We start from the raw sequence: 20,537 nt of genomic DNA on the forward strand, positions 1-20,537 counted from the left end.
CTAACCCCAAAATACAAGCAAAAAAGAAAACTGAAATGGCTACATGATCAGTCCTTCCTTCTGAAATCAAAGTCAAATTATATAGGCTCTACAACAAACACATTAAAAACATTAAAAAATTATTCTTGACATAAAGGTATGCTTATTGCCAGTAAACTGTGAGGACATCTCAGGGAAACTAATAATTGGTATTATTTAATAACTAAGTACTCTTCACTTTCCTAGCCAACACTTCAGCTTTGTTGCTTACCTATTGATTGGTGTTACAATAACTACTTTCTAGGGATGTGCAGAACCACAAATTGAACCTGGTTCAATTCAAACCAGTTTGACCAGTTCAGGCTCGAACCGGTCTGCCCCCCTGAACCCAGCCAGGTCTGGTTCAGATCAAACCGGCTCAGCCTGGTTCAATGGATTTGGGATGATTGTAAAGGGGAATCTGGTAAGAATTCCCCTTTACAAGCATCAAGGGGATCCCTAGTGACCACATTAGGCTTGAAAAGAATGGTAGAGGGTGGGTGGGAGGTTACCTTATTTGCGATGGCCCCACTGCAGTGGCGGGAGTAGTGGTGGGCTGGTGGCGGCTCCTCTAGGCCCTGCCAGTGCTCCCCCCATCAATGTGGGCCAGCCCACACTAATGGAGGGGAGTGCCAGCAGGGCCTAGAGGAGCTGCTGCCGGCCCGCTGCTGCCACCACCACAGTGGAGCTTCCGTGGGTAAGGTGACTTCCCGCCTCCTCCACCACCCTTTTCAAGCCTTATTCGGTCTCTAGGGATCCCCCAAATGCTTGGTTTGTTTGTTTGTTTGTTTATATACTGCCCTTCCAAAATGGCTCATGATGGTTTACCATTTAAAACCCCCACTAAAACAATAAAGAGCTAAAACAAATTTTAAAAAAACCCAATATAAAAATTAACAATTTAAAAACATGTTAAAACAACAATTAAACTATTACAGTGATTAAAAACCCCAAAATCAGGTTTTGAATTTTAAAATAAACCAAATATTAAAACCCCCCAAATTTAGGAAGCTGAGAAAGCTTGGGTGAAAAGATGGGTTTTCAGGTGTGTTTTGAAAATTGCCAGAGATGGGGAGGATCGTATCTCAGCAGGGAGTGCATTCCACAATACCTTGTCAAGGGGAATCCTTACCAGATTTCCCTGTACAAGCATCCTGAAATGGGCTGCACAGGTTTGACCTGGTTCAATCAGGTTCATACACAGAACTAAACTGCCCTGCCAGTTCTAACAAACCCGTTAGTGGACTGGCGGTTCAGTTCAAATTCGATTCGCATTCAAACTGAACCGCCACTGGTGGTTCCATGCACACCCCTACTACTTTCCCAAATGATCATACCCTGCTTTGGCTGCTTTTTCCAAATGAAAATAACAGTCAAATCTGTCCATTTGTGTATAAACAAGAAATTATGTTTTAAAATATAACTAACACAAAATCATTAAGTAGCTGTTTTCAAAGGTAGATCTATCAGCCGTGTACAAACCAATAACTGCATTAGCGTTAAGAAAAATCTTTCATCCACCAACTACAAGTTATTGTACCCGATAGCCAAAATAGTTCACTTCTTTATACCATCTAGGGGCTCAGCTGGATTTGGAGGATGTTGGACACAAAGGGGTGGTTAAATCAGCCTACTTTTTTCATTGTCCCTTCGCCTCTCATCACCACGGGTTTTGCAGTGACTCTGCCAATGCTCCTGTTTGAATCTGCCTTATCTGTTTGTTGTCAGGCATAATTTTCTCTCAGAATGCTGCACTGAGTAATGCATTATTCAAAGAGGCATTGGGCGGGGGGAGAGAATGGTGACCCTCAGCTTTGGTTGGATACTTCTATCCCCTCCCCCCACAGAATGGTCCTCAGAATTACACTACTTGGTGATGTAACATTGCTCAGAGGGGCATTCTGGGGGAAATGGCAGCTGCCAGCTGGTGTTTTCTGAAACAGAGATTCCCAGATATTGTTGACTACAACCTATAATCTCCTGGCAAAGGCTATTGCAGCTGGGAATGCTGAGCGTTTTAATCAACAACGTCTGGGAATTCCTGTTATGGGGGACACTGCTGCCAGCTGGGAAGAATGCCATACTGTTAGCAATAAATTCGTGCCCTGGCCCTGAAAAAAGCTTGCACACCCCATATCATAACCTGCAGATGGGGAAGCAAAATGAAGCAATTTTATTTCAGTCTCAATATCAACATGAAATTTCACCAACATTAATCATAGGCTGACAAACATTTTCTTAAGATAAATGAAATATAAAGTGTCCTTAACATCTGTTAGATGTTTGTAGATATAGCTGACCAATCCAATGAGGTAGGCAAGGCTTGAACAACTTGTGGCCTACCAAGCTGAATGTAACTCATCAGCCCTGCACCCCCTTCTTTGCAGTCTCAAGTAGATAGCACATCTAGGAGATGGATCAAACCTCTGGTGAGCCATCATGCACGGCTGATGACCTATGTTCTGCTTATTCACTTTACATAAGCTGTGCAGTGAACAGCTTTGTGATAAGCTGTACAGGCCTGCACTATAATGTATTGTTCTAACAAGCCATCGTGATATAATATTTCAGATCTCACCTCTGGCGCAGACTTAAAGTACATGAGAACTCTTTCGTCAACTGGTAGTCGAGCTACATCAAAGCGTATAGTGAAGAGGTGGTCATCTGGACTGACAGCATCTTCATCACAGACACACAGCTCTAGGACATTCTTTGTGGACCAGAGAAATATATTAGGTGCCAGCTATAATCTGTCCATTTAGCTCAGTATTGTCCACATTGACTGGCAGTGGTTCTCCAAGGTTTCAGGCAGGAGTCCCTCCCAGCTCTACCTGGAGATGCCAGGAAGTGAACCTAGGACCATCTGCAAGCATGGAGATGCTGTTCCACTGAACTATGGCCCCATCCCCTAAGGGGAATATCTTACAGCACTCGCATGTAGCCTCCCATTCAAATGCAAACCAAGGCAGACCTTGCTTAGCAGAGGGGACAATTCATTTCACTATCGCTATCACTATCAGCTAGTATACTGGTATGCATATACTGTAACTACTGATTGATTCAACAGTGTTAACCTTTATTGTAATAATGTACATAGCTATGATAATAATCAGTGAAACAGCTACTGGTAGTTAATACTAGCAAAGTACTTTGAATGTATCAGAATTTATAGTAGTTTCCTGTAGTACCTCACTTCTTTATAAAGTGAGTGCATCATGTATCCAAGATCTAAAGTTCTTTGCAGATGGCAGTGAACTCACTTAAATTAGGGGGTGAGGGAGGAAATGGAGCACCATACACATCTGGGTACGTGTTCAGCCAATGTCTGCATATGAATCAACTGAAATGTGATTGTGATTGTGAATGACTTTTGCTGCAATTTTACATTTACATTAGTCAAGGGATTTGCTCTGTGGTATCAGTTTCAATAATCAAGCAAAAACATGCTAATTCAAAATGAATTGAAATGCTAATATCAAAATGTCAACAATGCTTTCTTGTCTAGTGCAAGCACAAGTCACTTGCACTTATGTTGCAATACGTTTTCATGTATTTATGAATAATGGTATTCCAGTACTGAGAGAGTAATCCAATTATGAAGATGATAGTGAATATAAAGTAATTTTATATGAAATGCTATATGCGTTAATGTTGGGGCTGCGGCAAGAACATGCCCGCCACAATGTCACTCAAGGATGTGCTGATGTATTCTTGAGATGCATAAAGGACGATCTGCCGAATTACCTTGTAGAAAGGCAATTCAGAAATCACTCTTTACAGACGAGTAAAGGATGTGTCAAGAACATCAGCATGTCCTTGAGTGATGTCAGAGCAGGCATGTTTTTGCTATGGCCCCAGCATTAATGCATATTAGGGGCTGATGGGGGCTGCATTCTTCTTACCTGGCTTCATATATATTAATAGAAGTAAAGCCACATTACAAGTCTATTGCAGCAAAAACAACCAAAACAAATGTAATGAATAATCACATTTATTATGGAATGTGGTTCTGTAAGCAAGAACCTATTGTATTCTATCCAGTAATCTTTTGTGTTTTGTTGTTTAGAAGTTTGTCCCATTGGGGAGCCTGTTGAGAATGTGGGGGTAGAGTCAGAAAGGAAAAAGGAGGGAAAGGAGAAAATGGAGCTGTTTCTGAATAAACTCTTAGATATACGTAAGTTTACTTTGTGTTTGTGAAGGAAGCAGCTATGAAACACCTATTATATCAGATGCCACCAGAGAAGTTGGCTTTCAGACATTACCTCACACACCACAATAAATATGTATCTCCCGAGTGCCAGAAGACTGTTTGATGTTTATAATTGTAGTCAGATTGCACTCCATACTCCATGTGCTGAGAATACTTTTCCAATGCTTAAAATTATAGCAGTCGTGTGGGTTATAATTTAGAAGATAGTGCTGTTTTGTGACAATTTTGACTCATGTTTACCATAAACCAGCAATTTTATTATGTCTGGTGTATCTCCCATTACCACCCAGAGACATGAGTGTGGGGCGGTATAAAAGTGTAATAAATAAATAATCCACAAGAAGAAGGCGTGCTTGACCCTAAGGTCGCTTAGGGTGTGCTCATACTAGGGGATGTGCCGAAATGCAATCCGCAAGCCGAATCGTGGGGCACATCCCTTTACAAATCAGGGCTCCCCCAGCCCCTTTAAAGAAGAGGAGGACAGATCCACACCTGCTCCTCCTCCAGTCACCCCCATCGCCATACTCCCGGCACTCCCTCCATGATTAACTGTGCAAAGGCAGGGCATCTACCAGCTGCCCCTGTGCCCAATGCCGGCACACACATGGTCTCTGTGCACACGGACCAGCCATTTGCATAGTCAGCAATGCTTTAAAGGGACTGGGGAAGCCTCCGTTTTAAAAGGAGGTGCCCTGCGATTCAGCTTGCGGATCGTCTTTCCCTAGTTCATACCGACACTCTTAAATCATTGTTTTTCTCAAGCAGTAATTTCTGAAGGCAAATACTTCACCTCTGTACTGTACACATTGCTAATTTAGTTGCAATTGTGGATAGTATAGAAGTATTATTGCTTGCATAAGTTCCTGTTGTTTTAGAGATGCAAATCCACCTCATGCTCGAATGGAAAGATGGTAAAAATAGACCTAGAAGGGAGGCAAACATACTCCATTGGTGCATGAGCAGATACCTTTGCATGAACTAGTTTATATAGACATGGGTAAAGGGAAATGCATGTGATACTATTGTTCTTTTGAGGTGAAAAACAACAACTTATGGGAAAAAGCAGTACTATTGACCGTAAGTAGTTTGAATGAAGTTTCTCACCTTGACTTGCCTTTGAATCCTGTAGTAAAATGTTTCATTCCAAACTGGATTCTTGCAATTATTAATAGTTTTGGTTCGTAGCTTTTCACAGGTGGCAGTTGGTAGCCAGAGGGTTACATAACAATCAGACTGGCTTACTGTGTAAAAGAAGAAGATTAGAGCTAGAGTTGCCAGTTCTTGAGCCAAATTGTTGCTGTCCCTTTGACAGCAGTTTTTGTTACAGTCTCATAATATGAACCCAGAGGAATTTCTAACATACTTTTCTAAAATACATTTTCCAAAATATATTCTCACAAAGGCCTGGATGCTCCATAACTGCCTCATCTTAAGAGAATGGACACTTCTCAGCATGCTCAAGAGCACCCACTGGCACTGGAGAGCATAGGGAAAACAATTTCCAATACTGCTCAGCTCCATGGATTGAGCTGGGAGATACTGGGAATCACATTCTCCTGTTTTTTACTGTTATTGAATACTCCTTGTATGGAGATGATACATTAGTGTCTGGGCATTACAATATGCATTAGGCTTACGCTGTTACAGCAAGGCCTCACTATCACCTGACTAGTCATTTCCAAGGTTCTGTCTTGAGCAGAGGGGGCGCTGACATTTGGAAGCGCCAACGTCAAGCAAATCCATTAGGAGCCAGGCTGAAAGTTTGAAGAAGATTTGGCCTGTAATGATTCAAGATTTCAAAGTACAAGATTTTGCTTGTAATGATTCATTGTTTTTCAATTGCCGGAGTTGATTTCAGAACACGCCCTTATGTTTTTATTTGGCATCATCAGTACACACCAACTACTTCTCGATAATGTCTTCCTCCATGTGGCAGACTAGTAGGGTGATCACTGTAGTGGATTATTTTTGTGTCATTAGAGCTCTTTGCTTTGGTGACTTAGGGTGGCATGGAGAAACTCTTCCCAACTCCCATGGCAAGAATGTACAGTACATGAATGGCTTTCTATTGGAGACCATTGTTTGGAGACAGCTACTGCAGTCAGCAGTTTCTGTATGGTGGCCATTTCATGCACACCAATCCATATCAATACCAATACCAATCCTGAGACTTTGGTTTGGGGCAGTATACAAATATGTTAAAATAAATAAATAAATAAATAAATAAATATTATTGGACTTCTAACAAAGAGAAACGATGTATTTTAAATACAGTATATTGTTTTATGGTGGTTTTCTGGCAAGCACTAGATATTGTACTCAGCTGCTGAAAAACATTTGATTCATCAGTGTTGCATATTTGACTGAGATGTTCTAGGCTACTTATCAAATGTACCATAAATGCAGACTCTGACAGGCAGGTATATGAGACTGTCCTTGGATCCACCCTAAGATAAAGCTGTTTAAACAATCATAGTGACATGGACTATTAATTTTGGAACACCGTGACCTCAAACCAAGAGGTAAGCTAATAAACCTACTGGCTCTGCAGCTTCTACCTCTTAGGACCTTTTTTTGATATGCTGACAATCATATCAAAACACTTGATGACAATCTGTCCTTTGCCAAACTGGTAGGAATATTTCTAACAAGTTTGCATCCCATTTTCTTCCTAGTTTTTGCAATTATAAACTATCTGGTTTATAACACGCTATATTAAAAACGCTCCATTGTTCTGTGTTTTTTTTTAAATTTCCAGTCTCTACACTTTGCAGTTTGTCCCACCTTTCAGTTATTTCTTTTCATTCACAACTTCCTCCACCTACATTAACAATGCACACGTGAGCACTAAATGTTGCCTACACAGCAATCTTGATGTGATTGTAATTCTGATTACTACTGTCCATGTTTAGGGAGGAGGAATTCTCTAATTAACCTTCCCACCCTCTCACACTACATTATAGGCACGAGCATTGCCTCAGAGCTGGGGGAGGGAGGGAGGAAGGAAGTATAGTCACTCCACTCCTTCGCCTATCAGCAGGAGCAAAGGTCAGACCAACGAACCCCATCCCTGCTGATCGTCTCCTCTTCGGCATCCCCTGCCTTAAATAAAGCCCTGCATTTAGGACACTCCTCCACAGGGACATAGCTAGGGGAGAGGGGGCCCATGTTCATCCGTCTGTCTGGCGGCCCCCAGAGTGAGGGAGATAATGAAGAAAATAGGGAGGGATGGAGCTGGAGGCCCCTTAGCAGCTGGGGGCCTGTGTTCTTTGAACCCTTTCGCTCAATTATAGCTACGCCCCTGCTCCTCCCCCCTACCAGCTTGCCCCTTCTTCCCTGGCCTCCAAAGATGAGTTGTTCTCCAACTCCACCCCCTTCACTAGCATTTCTACACACGTCTGCAGCTGTGGAGCTGATAGCAGCTGTTGCCTGCCTCTCTGAGCCCTTCCTGAATTCTGAAAGGTAATTACTGGAGTTGTCCTGGCATCTGGAGCCCCCTGCTTCTCTTGGCACACTGCCATTTGACTGGGTAAAGACCCCTATCTCACAGAGGAGGGTAGGAAATCCTGACTACTACTACAAAAATATTTATATACCACTTTTCAACAAAAGTTCTCAAAGCGATTTACACAGAAAGATATGAATGAATGAATGAATGAATGAATGAATGAATGAATGAATGAATAAGATGGTTCTCTTTCCCAAAAGGGCTCATAATCTAAAAAGAAACATAAAGAAACCAGCAGTTTCTGGAGGGATGCTGTTCTGGGGTTGCATAGAGTCATTTACTTCCCCCCTACTAAATGATAATCTCTACCTTAAAAAGTGTATCTTTGCTCAGTTAGCAAGATGCATTTTGTGTGGTGTTTTACCAATACACAATTGAAACTGTGTATATTGGAATAAAACAGTCACCACCACCCTTGCTCCGCCGCAACAAGCAGAGTGATTGTATTATTGGATGTATTAGGATAAACACAAAAAACCAGTAAAATTCTGCACACAAAGGCAGCTTCCAGTGATCACCAGGAAATCCAGTCCTTGGGAGTGCATACTTCCAATGGGCATGTTGTGCATACCTGATTAAGTCCGGTTCCCAAGCCTTCCACCTGACATTTGTGCAACATTCTCCACCCAACTTTAAATGCTAGGTATAAATGGGCAGGCGGAAGTTTCGGGAACTGGGCTTCAGTGGGATCTCACAACACACCCTCTTGGAGTGCACAGGTGGAGTTGGAGGGTTCTCTGGAACTGGACTTCCAAATGATTGGGCGAATTTCGTGTACCTTGATGCGAGCATATATACAATTACATCAAGACTTCTTTTTTGCAATGTCTTGTGAGCTGAAAGAAGAACAGCTGCCGCAAACTGTGCATGCTTCCGTTCTGGAACTGATTTGACAAATTATCCTAGTGGATAAGTCAACAGGAGTAGAATACAGGACAGACCTAACCCTTGGGCCAATTCAGGAATGGATTGGGAAATCTGCTTATTTGTTCAAATGTGTGAGTGAACATCCCTGCAAATGTGTGCATTGGGGGTGTGCACGGAACCGGCTGGCCTGGTTTGGTTCAAGTCCGGACCAGACCTGGATCAGATTGGGCCAGTTCGGTCCAGCACCCCCTTGAACCCCCCCCCCCCAATTTGGTCCGGTGGGGGGGGGGTTCGCAAACATTTTTAAAACAATTTTTTTAACTTGCTACCTTTGAGGGAGTTGTTGGAGGTGGCGGCAGAGGAGGGGTCCGCAGAAGTTTCCCCTCCCCCTGCCAGCCTCCCTTATTGCTGCCTCTGGGCCGTTCAGGCCTTCCATCTCCAGCGCAGGGGCCATTTTGGAGGCCACTGTGCCTGCGCAATTGACCTCTGCATGGTCCGGGCAGTGTAGATTCTCTAGTAGCAAATGAGAGTAGATTCATTGTTTGTCATTGAAAACGAATCCACTCTCATTTGCTACCAGAGAATCTACACTCAGAATGTCTCTGAAACAACAAAACCCAGTACCCCATGGGCTTGTGGGTATGGGGGTGGTTGGCACCCTATATGCACTACACCACCACTCACTCTGGGCCACCCTGGTGCCCCTCAAGTGGAGTTATGGGGCTGATGAAACCCCCATTATTCCCTATGAGGGGAAAGCTTAAAGATGCACAAACTTCACAAATTCTTTTAAAAAATCACCCCTTTGCCCAATCCCTTTGAAATCTGGATGGTAGCAGACAGCCATTGGGGCACTACCACCTGACCCACTCTTTTGCCCCCGAAACCCCCTTTCTGCTCCGAATCTGCCTCAAAGACATGCCAAATTCAAAAATTCTTTTAAAGCCACCCCTCTGCTCAATTCCTTTGAAATCTGGGTAGTAGCTTCCTTGCACCCATTGGGCACTACCACTCACTCTGGGACACCCTGGTGCCACCCCCCACTGGGGAGTTATAACTAAGGCTGCTGAAATCCCCATTATTCCCTATGGGAAAAATCTTAAAGATGCATAAACTTCAAAAATCATTTTAAAATCAGCCCTTTGTCCAATTCCTTTGAAATATGGGTGATAGCTTCCTTACACCTACTGAACACTACCACCCACCATGCTCCACTTTGGGTCACCCCGGTGCCCCCCATGTGGAGCTATAAGGTTGATGGAATCCCCATTATTCCCTATGAGAAAAATCTTAAAGATGCATAAACTTCAAAAATTATTTAAAAATCACCCCTTTGCCCAATTTCTTTGAAATTTGGGTGGTAGCTTCCACCCATTGGGCACTGTCACCACCACTCTTTTGGCCCCAGGACCCTTTTTTAAAAAATCCAAATTGATTCAGATTCAGAAAATGCGGGTAGAAATCAAATCTGGGGTGATTGGGGGGTGGGAGTTAGATTTGGGCCAAAAACAAATCAGAGGTGTTTCGTTTTGGGTACAAATCGAAACAAAAAAATTGATTCGTGCACTTCCCTAACCATTTCTTGTGCAATTATCTACTCAGTAATCCTGTAGCACATTCTAGGGCTATAGATTCAATACTGACAGTGATGATAGTATGTTTAGCTTTAAAACAGTGTGAAACAGTTAGGAAAGGAATGAACACTCACAGGCATCAGCTTTGCGGAGATTTCTCATTCGTATTATTCTTACGGATAGCAAGTTACAAGGAAATGCTTCCACCTGCTGGGAAACAATATATAAAAGCCACAAGTGAATATTTTACAACAGAAAGCTAATCCTTGATTAGTAATTCTGCCAAACAACTTCTAAGTAAGGGCCAAATGACACATTCACGTACATGTTTTAAAGAGGTGTGCTTAAAACTGCAAATGCCTCTTTTTTGACAAAAGCAGACATGAGGATCCGGTTCTGATTAGTACTGCAGCACTTGGTGAGGGGAAAGTTAACTCCCACCCCCATACTGCTTTCCTGCTGAAAATCACCTCTCCCAATCAGTGTGCTTTCTAATTTTTTTCATCTGAATGAGGAATGAGTTTTGTTCTGGGTGGCAGTATCGAGGCAGTGTGTGCACACATGCATTCAGAGTGGGGCCTTCCTGATTCAACCTGAGTGGGATTTAAAATTAACTGAGGGACAGCCAAAAACTTGTGAGCGTGTGCACGTGCGCACGCCTTAGAGGGAACACTGATCCCAATGCTGCTATTTGCTCTCAAAGCACCTTTTCAGAGCAAATAGCAACGGTGAGGGGAGGGTTTTTCAGAAGCAAAATGACACAACAGGAAAGAGTTAACTTCCCCCTCCCTATGTGTCACAGTCCAGATCAGAACACCACCCCCACCTCCTGTAGCTGGTTTTTGTCAAAGAAGAGGTTCTTCTGGACTAAAGCACACCTCCTTAAAATGTGTTTAAGCAAACCTGGAAATTGGTCTCAATTGTCAAACCAGGGGTCCCCAACCTTGGATCCCCAGATTTTGTTGGACTACAACTCCCATCTTCCACAGCAACAATGACCAAAGGCCATCATGGCTGGGGATAGTGGGAGCTGTAGTTGAACAACATCTGAGGAATCAAGCATGGGAACTCTTGGTCTACGCTAAGGAATGAAACTGGGTGGCAGTATCAAGGCAGTGTGTGCACACATGCATTCAGAATGAGGCCATCCTGATTCAACCTGAGTGGGATCTAAAATTAACTGAGCGGACCTCAAAAAAAGCATGTGAGCACATGCACACGGACACACCTTAGAGGGAACACTGGTACCAGGCCATGTGGCTCATGCACACAATAACTGTTGCTATTGCAAGCTGCATGGTGTTCTGGAGGCCAGGAAAATGCATCCTGGCCTCCAGATATTCCACAAGGCACCGTGTGACAAGCACAGTGCATTGAGGGATCCCATCATGCGCCCAGCTCTGTGTCTGCTTGGGCTGTGTGCCGCCCAAATATTCACACGAACCCTGTTCCTGGGTAAAAAGGTGCGCTTGTGCCCTTCTATCCAGATAAACAGTCAGGTAAAATTCCCTGGCTGCTGGGGATGGCAGCACTGGGATTGGCATCGATCCCAGCATTTCACACAAGCAGTCCTACCCAGGAAGGTCTTCCCAAGCCTTGGTAGGCTTGCTTGTGTGAACATCCTCAATATCTTTCATTATCTGAAAAATTCAGAGTAATTTGTTTTAATTTAATTCATTTTAATAAGATAAGGCTTAAATTATTGTTCCAGTAGCAGCATGCTCTGATGCTTCAGGGAACTGAGCAATTATGGAAAGCCCAATTATTCACTCCCTATTTCCAGTACTCAAAGAGTTACAAACATCCTGAGTGTTAGCTTGCATATCTTGGCTAATTAGCAATCATTGAGTTCCATGAGTTTACGTGTAACATTGTTGAGCCCAGTTATCATAACAAATGTACAGGTGCACCATAGAAGGAGACAGACAGGATATCCCTTTATCTTCCCCAATGACTTCAAACATCACCTTAAACTCCATTTCATGTGTAACTCAACATTGTGACTTTGTATTATTTGACATTATTCTTTTTTAAATGAAAGTTCAAAAATAAGGTGATCCTTACAATTTTTTTTAATGCTGCAGATACTCTCATGCTGATAAAACATTACACCATCACACTAACACGTTACACCATCACACATTTCTTGTAGCCAACACATTTGATCATAATCCCCACTAATAGAGCTAGACATTCCCATTGCAGCATTTATTTCCTGTGGGTGGGGTCCTAAACGTGCAGAAGTTAATGGGTAGGTTCCCATTGACATAATTTTTCTTTGCCACTCATTTCAGTGGGGGGAATGCCTTAATCTGGTTTGTCCTCACAACAACCCTATGAGACTGGTCACTAAGCTGCCTATGTGGAGCTGAAGCTGAGATAGAGTGTTTTGCTCAAAGTTATCTGAGCTTCTTCAGGGATTTGAACCAATGTCCCCCAGGTTCACATCCAGTTCTTTGTCCTCTTGACCATTGTGGTTCTCAAGGTGGAGTTAATTTTTCACTGAAGGGAACAATTCTGACACTCCTGGCAAGAATGGAAATTTGAACGACCTCAGCTGCAAGGCTGAGGAGGACTGTGGCGAAAGGCTGGAGCTTACCTGCCTTCCCTTCACAGGGGCAGCAGCTCCCTTGGACTCTACCATGTCACTCACCCAATGATTGGTGCCGTGACGGAGTCCCAAGGTGGAGCACCGCAGGAGTAGCGGAGTGGTTGCTCTCAATAGTGCAGCCGCTCCGCTCTGCATGGCCGCTCCTTCCCGCTGGGTCACTGCCTAAAATGGTGACAGCCATGTGGGAAGCCCAGCTACCCGGGGCGATCACACATATAATTGCCAAGGTAGAACAAACCGTCAATTTGTTCTACCTCAGTAAAGAACCGGGTAGAAAGGTCAGGCTCCGGTGGTCCGCAGCAGCTGAAACCAAAGGACTCCTGATGCTCCAGACAAAATGAGCTGAGCCCTGAGCCATTTTTGGAAGGGCAGTATAGAAATCGAATGAATGAATGAATGAATGAATGAATATCATGTCAATAGGCTAATAGATAAAAGGAAGAGATATGTATTGAATGAAAATAGATACTTCTCTCCAGACCCTTTTTCTTGCATAAATTAAAACACAGAAAGAGGCAATTGCAACAAACAGACGTTTTGACGTATATACGTCAGCTTCAGCGTTCTATCATTTCCAACTCATATCTATAAGCTGAAAATAGATAACATAAGAACAGCCCTGCTGGATCAGGCACAAGGCCCATCTAGTCCAGCATCCTGTCTCACACAGTGACCCAGCAGATGCCTCTGGGAAGCCCACAGGCAAGAGGTATGTGCATGCCCTCTCTCCTGCTGTTGCTCCCCTGCAACTGGTATTGAGAGGCATCATGCCTGTGAGGCTGGAGATAGCCCACAGCCATCAGACTAGTAGCCATTGATAGAACTGTCCACCATGAATCTGTCCAAGCCCCTTTTAAAGCCATCCAAGCTGGTGGCCATCACCACATCCCATGGCAAAGAATTCCATAGATTAATTATGCATTGTGTGAAAAAGTACTTCCACTTGTCGGTCCTAAATTTGAGCTGTCCACCATGACCCCAAGATCTCTCTCCTGGTCAGTCACCATCAGCTCAGATCCCATCGGTGTATATGTGAAGCTGGTGTTTTTTGCCCCAATGTGCATCACTCTACACTTGCTTACACTGAAACACATGTGCCATTTTGTCGCCCAGTCCCCTAGTTTGGAGAGATCTTTTTGGAGTTCCTCACAATTGGTTCTGTATTTCACTACCCTAAATAGTTTAGAGTCATCTTCAAATTTGGCCACTTTGCTGCTCACCCCAACTTCTAGGTTGTTTATGAACAAGTTAAAGAGCACTAGTCCCAGTACCGATCCCTGGGGGACCCCACTTCCTACCTACTTCCATTGTGAAAACTATCAATTTATTCCTACCCTCTGTTTCCTGTCCTTCAACCAGTTACCAATCCACATATGAACCTGTCCCTTATTCCATGACTGCTAGGTTTACTCAAGAGCCTTTGGTGGGGAACTTTATCAAAAGCTTTTTGGAAGTACAAATATACGATGCCAACAGGATCACCTTTATCCACATGCCTGTTGACATTCTCAAAGAACTCTAAAAGGTTAATGAGGCAAGTCTTTCCCTTTCAGAAGCCGTGCTGGTTCTCCTTCAACAAGGCCTGTTCTTCTATATGTTTAACAATTTTGGCCTTAAGTATGTTTTCCATCAATTTACCTGGATCCAGTTAAGCTGACTGGCCTGTAATTTCCCAGATCCCCCCTGGATCCCTTCATGAAAATAGAGTCACATTGGCTACTTTCCAGTCCTCTGGTACAGAGCCTGATTGTAGGGACATGTTATATATTTTTGCTAGGAGATCAACAATTTCGCATTTGAGTTCCTTCAGAACACATCTAGCCCTGGTGATTTGTTCATTTTTTTGCTTTTCAAGACAGTTTAGAACATCTTCCCTTGTCACCTCAAATCCACCCAGTTCCTCAGCCGCTATACCTGAAAAGCTCAATTCTGGAGAGGATATATGGTCAATATCATCCACTGTGAAGACAGATGCAAATAACTCATTCAGTTTCTCTGCAATCCCCTTATCCTCCTTAATAATTCCTTTCACTCCCTCATCATCTAAGGGTCCAACCACCTGCCTGGCAGGTTTTCTACTTCTGATATATTTTAAAAAGTTTTTGTTATTCCCCTTGACACTTCTAGCTATATGCTCCTCAAACTCTCTCTTTGCATCTCTTATTGTGTCCTTGCATTTCTTTTGCCAGAGTTTATGTTCCTTCCTGTTCTCTACATTTGGTTAGGACTTCAATTTTCTGAAGGAAATTTTCTTTCCTTTTATAGCTTCCCTGACTCTACTTGTTAGCCACACTGGCATCCTCCTGAACCTGGTGGTACCTTTCCTCCTTCTTGGTATACATTCCAACTGAGCTTCTAGTACTGTGGTTTTAAATAAGTTCCATCCTTTCTGGAGTGATTTGACCCTCCTGACTTTCCCTTTCAACTTCCTTCTTACCAGTCCCCTCATGTTTGCGAAGTTTCCTCTTCTGAAGTCCAACGCATCTGTGTTGGACTTCCTTGACAACTCTCCACTCCCATATATGCTGAATTGGATCTCACTATGGTCACTTCTACCCAATGGTTCTGCAACTCTGACATCTCGCACCAGGTCCTGGGCACCACGCAGGATTAAATCCAAAGTCGCCATCTCTCTGGTTGGTTCTGCAACTAACTGTTCTAAGGCACAGTCATTTATTTCTCTGTCATTACCTGAATGTGAATTTACCCAGTCTATGTGTGGGTAGTCTATGTGTGGGTAAGTCACCCATTATTATGCCATTATTATTTGACACCTCTCTTATTTGTTTCTCCAGCTCCAGGTCACACTCAGCACTTTGATCCAGAGGGTGATAGCACGTCCCTAGTAACACATTTCCTTTCAGTCCTTGTAATGTTACTCATAATGATTCTGTGGAGGACTCTGGTTCACTTAGGTTTTCTAGCTTATTGGAATCTATCCCTTCTTTGATATACAGTGCCACTCCTCCCCCAACCATCCCCTCCCTGTTCCTTCTATAGGATTTATATCCAGGAATAATCGTGTCCCACTGGTTCTCACCGTTCCACCAGGTTTCTGTTACACCCACTATATCTATGTTTTCATTAGTAACCAAGTACTCCAGCTCACTCATCTTGGCTTGGAGGCTTCTGGTATTGGTATACAGAAACCTATACACCCCGTCTCTCACCTGGTGTTGGCGTGTGCTATCCCCCCTACCATCATTTGACCTATTTGGCTATTTGTTTCCTTCTGCTCAACTCCTGGCTCTACTCTGTCCCCTTCTGGTTTATCCAAACCATGTTCACCCTCACACCTTAGGGGATTTTGCCAGCCGAAGCAGATACCAACCTGTTCCTGTTGGTAGTCCCCCTGGCATCATTTTAAAAGCTGCTCTAATTTTTAGCACCAGCAGTCTGGTTCCATCTTGGTTCAAGTGCAGCCTGTCCCTTTTGTACTGGCTAAGCTTCCCTCAAAATGTATCCCAATGCCTAATGATTCTAAACCCCTCCTCTTGGCACTACTGTCTCATCTACACATTGAGATCCCTCAGCTCTGCCTGTCTTGCTGTCCCTGCATGTGGAACAGGTAGCACTTCAGAGAACACTACCCTGGGGGTCCTGGACTTCAGTATGCTACCTAGCAGCCTAAATTTTGCTGCCAGGACCTCCCGACTGCATTTCCCAAAAACTTTGGTGCCAACATGCACCACAACAGCTGACTCCTCCCCAGCACTGCCCAACAGTCTACCTAGATGCAACATGACATCCACAACCTTCGCACCAAGCAGGCATGTAACTGTGCAGTCTACACGCAGGTAACAGACCCATCTCTCTATGCCCCTAATGATCAAATCACCCACTACTAAGAGGCCCCCACCCCTGGAGGCCCCCACCCATCTATCCAAGAGGCCCCCACCCATCTCTCTGTGCCCCTAATGATCAAATCACTCACTACTAAGAGGCCCCCACCCCCTGGAGGAGTATCCTCTGTGTGAGAGGATATGGGCACATCACCCGAGGAAGGGGTCCCTGCTAAGGAAGTGTTTACCTCTTTCTCAGACCAATGTCCTCCTTCCCTGAGACCCTCATTCTTCATGACAGCAGAAGTGTCGTCAGCATGGGAATGGGATGTCTCTACTACATCCCTCAGGGTCTCACCAACTCACCGCTCTGCCTCCCTGAGCTTCTCCAGGTCAGCCACCTTGGCATCAAGGGAACAAACTTGTTCCCTGAGAGCCAAGAGCTCTTTGTACTGAGCACGCACCCTCGACTTCTGCCCCTCAGGCAAATAGTCATACATATGATAATACACTGGGAAACAGCCCCTCCCCTGCTGGCATTCTACCTTCATAACTAGTTTTATTGGCTATTTAGAGTATATGGGGTTTGAAGCTAGGTACCGGGTACAGTTGTCATCTAATTAATGGTTTTTAGTTTAGTCTTCCAAGAAAATTACAAAAGTTGGGTAGTACTCACATTATTCTTGCCTTCTGTGTCTACCCACAGCTTTTCCCACCAGAGGCAGTGGCCAGAGGTGCCTTTTATCAGATTCACCTGATACGCTAGCTGCGGCCATTTCTTGAGATAAATGACCTCAGAACAGTAGTACATCTGCTGGTCACCTCCAGACTTGTCTACTGCAATGCGCTTTATGTGGGGCTGCCTTTGTACGTAGTCCGGAAACTGCAGTTAGTCCAGAATTGGCGGCCAGATTGGTCTCCGGGTCATCTCGGAGAGACCATATCACTCCTATCTTAAAGCATCTACACTGGCTGCTGGTAAGTTTCCGGGCAGAGTACAAGGTTTTGGTTATAACCTATAAAGCCCTAATCAACTGCCTCTCGGGAATGCAGCTTCCTCTTTCCTCTTTCAGGAAGGCAGCTTCCTCTTTCCTCAACACCAGCAGTCAAACTGACTCATCTCAGGGATGTGGGGCCGCCCACAAGCTGGGACCTTCACCTGGAATGAATGAATCCCCGACTCAGGCTTCTCCTCTGGCAAAGACACAAACACTGCTAGTGTGGTGAACACACTAGTTGAATTGAGACCAGCACTGAGGGCCCAAAGAGCTAAGCTTAAACCTGTATCTGGGATTGTCGTTTTGCAAGAAACTGGAGTGTGAACTTTGGCTCTACTGAGCCAAAGTAACTGAATGAAATTGTTTATTCTCTATTCAAGGCCTGACAAGAGGGGAAAAGACTCGCCCCTCCCTGCTCTGAAACTTGTTTATGCATTGTGCTATGCCATGGGACCCAGCTTGAAATTTGCTAATGTTGAGAGTAATCATATTTAGGTCTTAGGAAGCAACACATCGATATTAGTACCTACATATTTTAGGGGTGCATTATATATACATACAATTAATTGCTGAAACTCTTTGCATGTTATCTCTTAACACATTTCTTGGGACTAAAAGGTGCGAACTCTGCTTTGAGTTCAGATTGACAAACCGGTCAATCTGGACAGAGACAGGAATGTTTTGAGAACATCAAAAGGGAAACAGCTTCATCTGATTCAGTAAACAAGCCCCGGATACAAACTCCAAGATTGGTAGACTCCTTCACCTAATATGGTAAGAGAGTTCCGGAGAGAACCAGAGTTGCTGATATCAGACTGGAGACACAAAGAGAAATGATATGACTGTTTCTGATATGAGATATGGATAACGGGCCTTAAAAAGGGTATAAAGGGGCGACACAGACCCCCCACACACACACACAGAGGGTCGGACAGGGAGGAAGAGACAAGTTGGGGGGGGTCACTCCACTCAATCCACCCACCAGCACCTGGTAAGGGAGAACAAGGGAAGGCGTGCTCCCACTCCATGGGAGAAGTAGCATGTAGCCCCTACCCTGTGAAGGCAGCTAAGGCCTAACAGATTGCTGAAGTTGCTCCGGTCTCTAAGATCAGAGGGATTTCCATTCCTGCATATTCAATTACTCTGCCAAGCCACCTGGACAGGTGGAAGCCTCTCTTCACACTCAAGATCTCCATTCCTGGATCTCACAGCTTACGCTGGCCTACAGGATCCAGTAATTGTGCTTGTGGACATTGCCTTCAGCCCAGCATCTTCTAAACTAACATCCCTGCCCAACTCCCCCCCCCCTTGTCCTATGGATCTCTTTCTTTCCCACTTCTGTTTCCCAGAAAAGTCTTTGTCTCTTCCTTAGCCTGTGCCTGTTAGCTTTCAGTGAGTTAGCTTACTCACTTCAGCCCACTCTCCCCCGTCCATCCTCCTCTCTCTCTAATCTCAGCTCAGTCATTCTGGACTGCCAGCCCAAGGCCAGAATGGGCACCTCCTCCCCTTCTCTGCCCTTTCCTCTTCACCCATTCCCCCCTCCTTTTTATCATGCCTGGATTTTTGCTTTCTTTACTCCCTCTCTCTGCTTGAAACTGTAAATGTCGTGTCTTAGCTAAAGAACAGCTGCAAGATAACACACACACACACGATTCATTGCTAGAGAGAGAAAATGATTTCAACTGCTATTCATTTCTAGTGAAGGGAAATGATTTTAACTGCTATTGAAAACACTACACTACGTTGAGGAAGAAAACCAATTGATTAATTTTACTTGAGTGCTTAATTGCTTAGATATAACTAATTGCCTTAATAAAACTTATAAAACAACAATTGTTTGTAATGTCTCTCCTCCTCCTCATTCCCGATTGCTCCATGGCCTCAGAGCCGAACCAGGGGTAGCCTCTATTGGCTAAGTTGGGAGGGGCTGTGTGCTCCCTCTCTCCCTTGCAGGGAGGGCATTGCAGCCTGCTCGCAATACCAGCCAGCCAGAAATCCAACCCTAGGAGATTTCCAGCCCTAGCAGACCTGGCTTCTCCTTCCCCTCTTGTTTTCTTGGTGATTTATTTATGTATTTTATATCCTTGCTGTGGAAATGTTGCTACAAGCTTGTTGTTTCCTTCCTTCTCAAGACCAGCAAGCAACTGCCTCTCAGGAATGCAGCTTCCTCTTTTATATGTTTAGGAATCAATAGCACTTAGCAATAGCAATAGCACTTACATTTATATACCGCTCTATAGCTGGAAGCTCTCTAAGCGGTTTACAATGATTTAGCATATTGCCCCCCAACATTCTGGGTACTCATTTTACCAACCTCAGAAGGATGGAAGGCTGAGTCAACCTTGAGTCAAAACAAATTATTTTGAAGCAGTCCCCTATTTTTAATTTTTATTTCACTCAGTTAAGAGCCATCTTTTAGCAATATACTAGAAGAGAACTACGAAGCATAAGATGACTGCACAAATTTTGGATTTGTTTGTCTTGAGCCTTAGACATGCAGACCTTGAGTATGTGGACTTCCCCATTCATTTCAATGGAATGGGCAACTCCACTCATACATCCTAAAACTGAAAGTGTCTGTATATATATTTTTAAATTGACAAACATTCAACATTTGCAATTTAGAGTTTGATACCATCACCTGGCCTATACATTCAATCAAGATTGACATCAAACTTTGAAATCCAGTTGGATTGATTGGCTAAAGAATTAAGAATATAGAATCCACTACGGTTGATTGCAAGTGATCTATCACAAACTTTCAAATGTTGACTGCTACATCTCATATATATCCTCAAATATGGACTGCTGCTACGTATCACCTGTGAAATATCTTCAGACACTGGCTCCTACTACAGAAAAAAATCTTCAGATGCCAAATGATGATTCTAAATATCAAATCTTCACTGCATATTTAAGCACTGAGAATTTATTCAGAGGATATTCATCATCAAAATTTGCAGAGAAGA

At 43.8% G+C, this 20,537-nt stretch overlaps 1 protein-coding gene across 4 annotated transcripts in view; it reads right to left on the reverse strand.

Moving 5' to 3' along the window:
- Positions 1–20,537, reverse strand: part of LOC128340804 (cytosolic phospholipase A2 epsilon-like) — a 72,765-nt gene that overhangs the window by 42,052 nt on the left and 10,176 nt on the right. The window contains exons 4-6 of one of the 4 annotated variants that reach the window (XM_053286509.1): positions 10,312–10,387; positions 5,333–5,469; positions 2,597–2,728 (exon numbers count right to left, since the gene is read on the reverse strand). In XM_053286509.1, the coding sequence (XP_053142484.1) occupies positions 2,597–2,728; positions 5,333–5,469; positions 10,312–10,387 (345 nt within the window). Of the gene's footprint in view, positions 1–1,129; positions 1,234–1,652; positions 1,695–2,596; positions 2,729–5,332; positions 5,470–10,311; positions 10,388–20,537 lie in introns of those variants that run through there. The other 3 variants (XM_053286512.1, XM_053286510.1, XM_053286511.1) reach the window with 3 other exon arrangements.

This window comes from Hemicordylus capensis, chromosome 1, assembly GCF_027244095.1.
Source record: "Hemicordylus capensis ecotype Gifberg chromosome 1, rHemCap1.1.pri, whole genome shotgun sequence".
NCBI lineage: Eukaryota > Metazoa > Chordata > Lepidosauria > Squamata > Cordylidae > Hemicordylus > Hemicordylus capensis.